This window comes from Miscanthus floridulus, chromosome 7 (assembly GCF_019320115.1).
Source record: "Miscanthus floridulus cultivar M001 chromosome 7, ASM1932011v1, whole genome shotgun sequence".
Lineage (NCBI taxonomy): Eukaryota > Viridiplantae > Streptophyta > Magnoliopsida > Poales > Poaceae > Miscanthus > Miscanthus floridulus.
In genome coordinates, this window is record NC_089586.1 from 95,599,085 (window position 1) to 95,607,259 (window position 8,175).

Here is an 8,175-nt window from a genome sequence, read left to right on the forward strand (position 1 = left end):
ATAATCAAGCCGACATTGACTATCACACCCAAGTAGTTCCTTGAGGTGCCCTTTCTCATCAGTCTTCTAGTCGAAGAAGAAATTAGAATCCCTATGTCTGCATTCTGTCAGGTAACTGATGACTATTTGAGCATCACCAGCAACAACTGTCCCCACCTTATTGCGATGGCAGAAATTATACAAGTCCCTTATTATAAATTCAACTTTATCATACCCACCATACTGTATTTCCATAATATCCATTATCTGGTGTTTGCGGATCCTAGAAATTTGCATTGCCACAATATCAGCTTTCTGCTCACTGCTGATTCTTCTATGTGAACGCAAAAGACAAGCAAGGTCTCGTTCAGCCATCGGATGGTTATGTTCATAGATGAAATCCTTCATATACCAATACTCTATGTTCTGATCCTGTGCAATCACAAATTTAGCAGGGCATCCTACACGAGTAATATTCCACGACTTTCGCTTCTTAATCTCCCTCTTCAGCTCATTCTCTTCGCGAAAACCTTCACACCTGTAAACAAACTTCCGAAGGGTCCTCTCATTATGGCCGTTGCCCCATTCACAATAGCTTTTCCTCATACTAAATCCTTTCCCCCTAGCGTATTTATTATAAAATCAATATCTTTCTTTTTCACTACCAAACATCTTCCTAACAATTTCATTGTACTCTAGCAAAGAATCAAGACCCGACATTTCCTCCTGCATCAATAAAAAAATAGTGTACATTAGTATGCCACGTCCTACAAGATATCTTATGCATAATAGGTTCTTTGCCTACATGCAATCATTATGACCAACCCCGGTTAACAACTCCATCAAAAAGAGCATCATGATAGCAACAAGTTTGAAATTAGATTGCTCAAATCACGTGTGTAGTTATAAGCACCACTTAACCCACCAAAAATAAATAAACCTATACGAGGAATAAAATATACACCAAGAATCAAATTCACAAACAAACATTGTTTACCATGTGCATCAATGCCATATAGCACATGTTCAAAACTCTGGCACCAACAGATTGCAAATAGATAGTCACACATCAAAAACAAGTTCAGTAGCAGAGCATGCAGCTGAAACCAGATATCACCGGATTATATTATCACTGCTGAAAAGGACCTGCCACATTTTTATGATTTTTAGTTTAGATGCTTACTAATTGTGCTTTATCTCAGTAATAACCAAAGTACAGTTTACATAATCCTCCAAGCAAAGTATGTTTGTTTAAGATGACCATGTCCTTGCAAGGAGCAATGGTTTATCCTGAAATCAAGATATCATTCCATTAACAATGTCCGCAAGTGAGATGAATGAAATTTAGAATTTATGAATCCATCGTTAAGTGCAAAACAAGTGCCTAGATCATACATTGGAAACAAATGCATTGCTGCATTCCCAATTCATGCTATATGAGATAAATCAAATGCAAAACAAGTGCAAAGGACGGGAACCTTGGCCTTCTGCAATTGGAGTTCGATTGGATCCGGATCAGAGAGTTCTCCACGGCAAGCGCTGTTGACAGAAGGCACGGGGCGACCGACGGGGGCCAAGCACGTCTCCTCGGTAGCTACAATGACAACGCCGGTGGGGGTATGGGTCGCAAAGCGCTAGGCGCAGGCGCAGGTGCCGCTTGCGTTAGGCGGCGGCGCTAGGGAGGAGGGAGGAGCGACGATGCTAGGCACGAGCGAGGGCAGGTCAGCGACGCCGCTGCGGCACGAGGGTGAGGGCAGGCCGACGACGACTAGGGCTAGTGCAAGGGATGGGCGCCGGTGTTGCGGGGAGGTGGATGTCGAGCAAGACGCACTAGTACAGAAATAGGCTTTACTCCCAGTTGGGAAACCCCTTCAGTCCCGGTTTCCCAATCGGGAGCATGAATCTAGGACTAAAAGGCCTCTCCTTTAGTCTTGGTTTCTCGCTCGGGACTAAAGGACCTTTAGTCTCGGTTGATAATATCAACCGGGGCTAAAAAGGCCTCTTGGCCTGGCCACATGGGCCGGCCCTTTAGTCCCGGTTGGTATTACCAACTGGGACTAAAGGTTTTCTTTTTTTTGTTTCTATTTTCAATTGATGATTCGTTTTGGTTTTCGAATATGCATTCTACGCTGCTAATAATACACGTATTCTACACGCTTATAATGTTCGAACATTTTGTACAAACTAAAGTATGAAACTAACGTATATATTACATGCATATACATATATTGTACGTTATTTTATATACATATAATATGTATATATATATATTACAAATAAAGCTTACATTGTATATTCTATCATATCATTGGGATAACAAATTCACTCTATCTAGTTTGGCTCCCATGTTTCGTTCACATCATTGTAAAACTTGTCGGCGGGGTTTAAGACCTTGTCATTAAGAAATCCTGCTATGGTCTCTTGAATTGCTTTCAGTTGGTCACGTCGTATGACTTTTTCCTTCAACCATAGAGTCTTCAATAAAAGTTAAAGGAAAAGTATTAATATATATATATATATATATGTGTGTGTGTGTTGGTCACGTGATTACTTATATATATGAGCAATAAAAGAAATTGTGAATATATGAATATATTTATATAACATACTTTGAGGATCTCTTTAGGAGTTCTTTTTGTGTATGACATGATGAACTCACAAACATAGTATCCGCAATAGTTGGTCCCCTGTTCTTGCCTCAGAACCCACTTTTACGAGAAAAAAGATCTGGTGAATTGAAAGCATACATGGTGTTAATTGAATTATATATATATAAATGTAGCTAGTACTTACTTTGTGTGCGATTGCATCTAGTGGTGCTTTGCAATGTTTCATGTGGTGTTCCTCAATGAAACTTTTTCAAACACTATGCCTAATAAAATAAAAAATTAATTTGGCCTTTAATAATTGTTGCAGTTAAGAGATCAGGGTATATATAGTTGCCAGAGAGACCAAATTACCATTGGATAATATCTATCATGTCTTGGTACTCTGTTTACTCTTTCTTAACGAGTCTAAGATGCTCAACTGACTATTTGCCATATCGATGACCATCAATATCTAGTGATTGCTGCATATGTTTTTATACACAAATATGATCGACATTAACTAGAGTCAACATATATATATATATGGGAGATAGCTTAGCTAGTAAGCAAATAATTAAACAAATATCCATATGATCGACATTAATTATTTAACACTCACTTGAAGTTGTAGGAGAAGAGTATGTTCTTATTTTGTTGGTTCACTAAAAACCCCATGAGATTTTTCTTGAGTTTAGCTTTCCATTGAGGCGGGGGATTAGGGTGTTTGAATACGACATTTGGATCAACAAAATCAACATCATTATCTTTTCTCTTTCTAAGTTCTATCATCTCATATCTACATATATAAAAATATAGTGTGAGGATATATAATTTATATATATACATGTTGCTTTATATATATACACTTTAATAGTAGAAAATAATCACTCTTATAGACAATAACAGCTAATGAAACTTTTGTCGAGAGAGTCTAGGTGGCATAGTTGGTGTAATTCTAAAAACTCGACATATATAACGTCATCGCCACGGAAGTAATGTTGGTTTCTAACTCTGACAGAAACAAAGTTCTCTCCTCGTTCACATGCCACCATGTACCACTTGTTTAGCAAGTACATTTGCGTACCCAGTTCACCTAAGGCCTCAGGGTTGTATAGACTCTTTCCATGTTCAAATTTCTTCTAATAATTCACTTTTAGAGCAGATGGTCCTTTAGCGAGCACTTGGGAAAGGTCCAAACCAGTATCCTCATAAAACCAAACCAGATCCTCAAAATCGATGTCCAGTAAGTCTAAGTTTGAACCATATTAATTACGAATGACAAGAGGGGGGGACTGATTGTTGTGATTGTTGTTCGAGTTGTGCAACACCTTTCCCTGCTCTAATCTTTTTCTATACCGCCTCAAATGACTTGGTGAGAGAGCGGTCGTAGTCCGATTTTGATAGAGTCTTTTGAGATTCTCACTTTTTCTAGTCCATCTTCTTTCTTAGAAGATCTAGATGTAGGTAGAAGTACGGTTTCTCCAGGTTCTCCCTCGCTTCTCGTTGCTTTCTTACTTTTTCAAAGAAACTGTTCACATCTTTTTGTACTGCAGCATTTAATTCCTTTTTACTTTTCTCGTAAGACAGTTTTTGGGGAGTAACTAGATTAGAGGAGGCTTTCTTCTTTGCTGGCTGGTGGGCCAATGGCTTTGTTTACGGGGTGGACCTCTTAGGAGCTGCTTCTTGGTCATCAAGAGAGGCGGGGCAGCCATTGAAGACCTCCTTGGATGCGTTGGAGACCTCCTTGAAGGTGGCGGCGGTGGCGGTGTTGCCACCTGATTGCTCGGAGCACTATAATGATCTAGAGATTGAATAATTGGACTTAGGTTGGCGTAGGCCCTACTGTGTGAGTACAAAAAAGAATAATTAGGTATAAAAAATTGTTATTATTAATCATGCATATCAATAGAAAATTAGTAAAAAAATTATTTCATTTACTTTTATCCGCACCTATTGTCCGGCAGTTGAGGAAGCGACGGTGGACTAGAGACCTCGGGAATAATGATGTAGCGCTTGCGCCATAGTATGAATGTCTTCTTTGCTTCTCCTAGAGTCTTCTCCCCATCACCTCCTAGAATGTCAAGAGCCAGATCACTAAAACCTTTGTTAACTCTATCCACTGAGACGCTAACATATCCAGGTAGTATTATTGCCTCATGGATTCTTGGTGTCTTGGTAGGATCTGGAGGAGAAAAAACACCGTGAGCCACTATGATTGTGGCATTCTCTTTTGGAATATGTAGCTCACATGATGTAAACGGTGCAGTGATGTCATCCACAGGGAAACGTAGCATTGCGTCATCTTGATTTGGCAACTCTGTGGAAGCGCAACTGCTTTTCAACTGATCAGGCGGGCTAATATTAATGTTGATTCCTAGATCTGATGCCTGCCTTTGGGCACTCATTGCTATTTGCACTTGCTTTATGATTTCATCCTGCATTCTAGCTTGCATGTCTTTTTTGCGTTCCTGTGCTTGAAGCAACGCCTCTCGTGACTCATGAACATATTCCTCCAACCTGCTAATCCACGCTGCTTCCTCATCCTTTCTTCTCTGCCAGCTTCTGTAGGTATCTCTGTCGTTAGGGAAACCATGCTTCCAAGAAATGTTCTGTCCAAAACCTCTTGTTCGGCCATTGTGTTCAGCAGTCCCAATGGCATACACCAGTTCATCCTTCTCTCTATTGGGCCTGAACGCACTAATAGCTTTAGCTTATAGAGCATAAGAAAATATTTGTGTTGCTCTTTCAAGTTTTGGGCCATGAACCAGCTACCCGATCTCTAGGTCCAATCTTCCCCCATGAGTAAAAAACCAATTCTTCGCGCGTTTGGGCCAATTGAGTGATTCTGGTGTGATACCCTTGGCAAGAATGTCTGCTTCAATTTTTTCCCACTTAGGAATGGCAGTCGCGTAGCCACCTGATCCCATGCCATGGTGGTATACCTTCTATCGGGCATTCTCTTGGTTCCTTCTCACCCGTTCCTCACCCTCATCCGATGTCTTGTACTGTATAAAATCATTCTAGTAGGGCCTCAACTTCGCGAATGGGCCCCTAGTATTGAAATTGGGCGCTAGGTTCTTCTTGACGTATTTTATGTATAGGAATTTCTTCCAAGTCTAGAATTGTGTGGCCATCTTCTTCATAGCCCACTTTCGAACTAGCTCCTTCAATTCATCATCGTTGATATCATCATAATCATCCGCTTGCAACATGAAATATTGAAGGATATCATTCCAAATTAAATTCTTATCAAGATCAGAGACAAAACTAACATGAGGCTCGTTGATCTTTTGCTTCCATTCATGTGCACTGATCGAAAGTCTGTCCCTTACAAGGTACCCACAGTGTTGCATGAATTTCCTTGCATGTGGACCAAGTGGTTCGCCTATCTCGGTATTGAATTACGATATTATGTAGCGCCCCTCCAATGGCTTTTTCGGGCCTCGAATATTTTTGCTTTTCACCATTGTGGTCGTCGATCTAGAGGGCTACGTATAAAAAAAGAATAAATAAATATCATGTGTACACATAATAGATGATAGATATTCAAATATATATATAAATATATTTACCTCGCCAGTATTTTCTTGCACAATATTTTCTTGATTATTTTCAAGAGCCAGGTATTGACTTCCGTCATCTACATCCTGCTGGTCACCATCAACAAATTGAGTGCCGGTGTTGATAATATCCATCATTTCTTCATCCATGTTGTCTCTTGGGGCAGCCATCTAGCTTTTACACCACTAGATATATCTATAAAAAATAAAAACCATATATCTATAAAATAGATCGAGTCATGTGCTTAAAATTAATTAAATAACTACACTCAAAATTCAAGTCTCCAAAGCATAACTTTGATTTCTTATTTTCTAAAAATATTAGGGTTTGGAGCGGAGCTTAGGATATTAGGATATATATCAACATTAATGTTAATATATCAAAATTCAGATATATATACCAAAAAATTCATAGCACTAATAAAAACAATCTTTTCAATTGTGATGGAGATTCTAATATATTTCTACAACTATATATTGTACCATGCAAATAATAATTAGGGTGACATGAATTTTATTAGTGCTTGTGCTCAATGTCCATCATTGTCAATTGTCATCGCCTGCATCTGCATGCTGCGGTGGTGTGGTGGCAAAGCCGTGGGGTAAGATTCGCATACGTGCTCCCGCATGATTTGATGTTTTTATGTAAGGTGGGATGAAGTGGTGTATAGTAGCGTGTTTACTTCAGTTTAGTTAACAAATAACAAGAACTAACACTGAATCGAGTAACACAATTTTGATGTGTCACTTGATAGGTCCAGGTAAAAAAAGGATTAATTCATGCTGAAAAAAGAGGTTGTCGGCTCTAATTAAAACATTTATCGTGCTTACACATACACCAAGCAGACCCTAAGGGTGTAGTGTAGGTATATGTATTCGGTTTCATTATTGCTCGACACCATATATTTGTGTTGCTGAATGAGGATTCCAAGCAAATCTCAGTGTTTGGTTCCTTTACCAAATCGGAGCATCTTCAGATTCGTTGAGACGAGATGATTTCGCTTGCTTCCGTGAGAGAGCTAATTAAAATGGCTCTTGACCTCTTGTCTATCTGGATGACGAGCTACTTGTTTTGCTCCCTTAGGATCGAGCAAGGCTACGATGGAAAAAACAATCTATCATCAGATAGATTTTGATGGAGGTGCCTTAGGGTCACCCCTAAACACACTCATACACACACTGTTGCTCACATATAGCATGGTGAGCACAAGCACGATGGCAAGGACGAGCACGAGCACAAGCGCGCACTGTGAGGAGATCGAGGATAATGAGTGTGGAGGATGACGAGCGTGTGGAGCCGGCAGGACGAGGCGCGCATGCGCGTAGAGCCAACCGCCAGGGATGAAGGATGAGCTCGAGGCACGGTGTTGGCCGGAGGTGATCTCTCAATGACGAGGATGAGCACACGGCGACGAGGACAACGATGAGTGCTTTGACAAAGGGGACGATGACAAGCGCTCCGGTGAAGGGGACGACGAGCGCACGGTGAGGTGTGCGAGCGCGTGGAGCTAGGGACAAAGCTAGCAATGACGAGGATGAGGATCGACGATGGCAATGAGGGCGTGGTAGATCCAAATCAGATCTGGGTGAGTGCGAGGACGATGGCGATGGATCCAGGTCTAGGCGCCGCACACAAACAGGAGAGGCATAAGCCGGGCCACCAGCGGAGATGGCGAGAGATGGGAGAGGCGCGTGGAGGTAGTTGGAGCTGATGAGGAGCGACGGTGGCGTGGTGGCTCTCGGGCGATGGATGAAGATGATGGAGGCAGAGAAGAAGACGAGGTGATATATATTTAGGGGATCTTTAGCCCCAGGTGAAACCATGGCCCGAGACTAAAGGACCTTTAGTCCCGGGTGATGGTAAGAACTAGGACTAAAGGTCTGACCTTTAGTCCCGGGTGCAGCCATAACCCAGGACTAAAGTTATTTTAGGGCGGGCCGCGAAAACGTAGCCCACCTTTAGTCCCGGGTGGTTGATCCACCCAGGAGTAAAGGTGGGCTGCAGTTGGCTTTCTGGTAGTTTCTAGAAGTTTTTCCTTTTTTATATA

At 41.2% G+C, this 8,175-nt stretch overlaps 1 protein-coding gene across 1 annotated transcript; it reads right to left on the reverse strand.

Annotated features, from left to right (window-relative positions):
- Positions 1–66: 66 nt before the first annotated feature.
- LOC136465894 (protein FAR1-RELATED SEQUENCE 5-like) lies at positions 67–585 on the reverse strand. The gene has a single exon (XM_066464455.1). It carries the CDS (start codon positions 583–585, stop codon positions 67–69), a length of 519 nt encoding a protein of 172 aa, XP_066320552.1.
- Between the last annotated feature and the right edge of the window lie 7,590 nt (positions 586–8,175).

Excerpts from the sequence above, each read along its gene's own strand:
- LOC136465894 (XM_066464455.1), bottom strand. The coding sequence starts at position 585 with ATGAGGAAAAGCTATTGTGAATGGGGCAACGGCCATAATGAGAGGACC.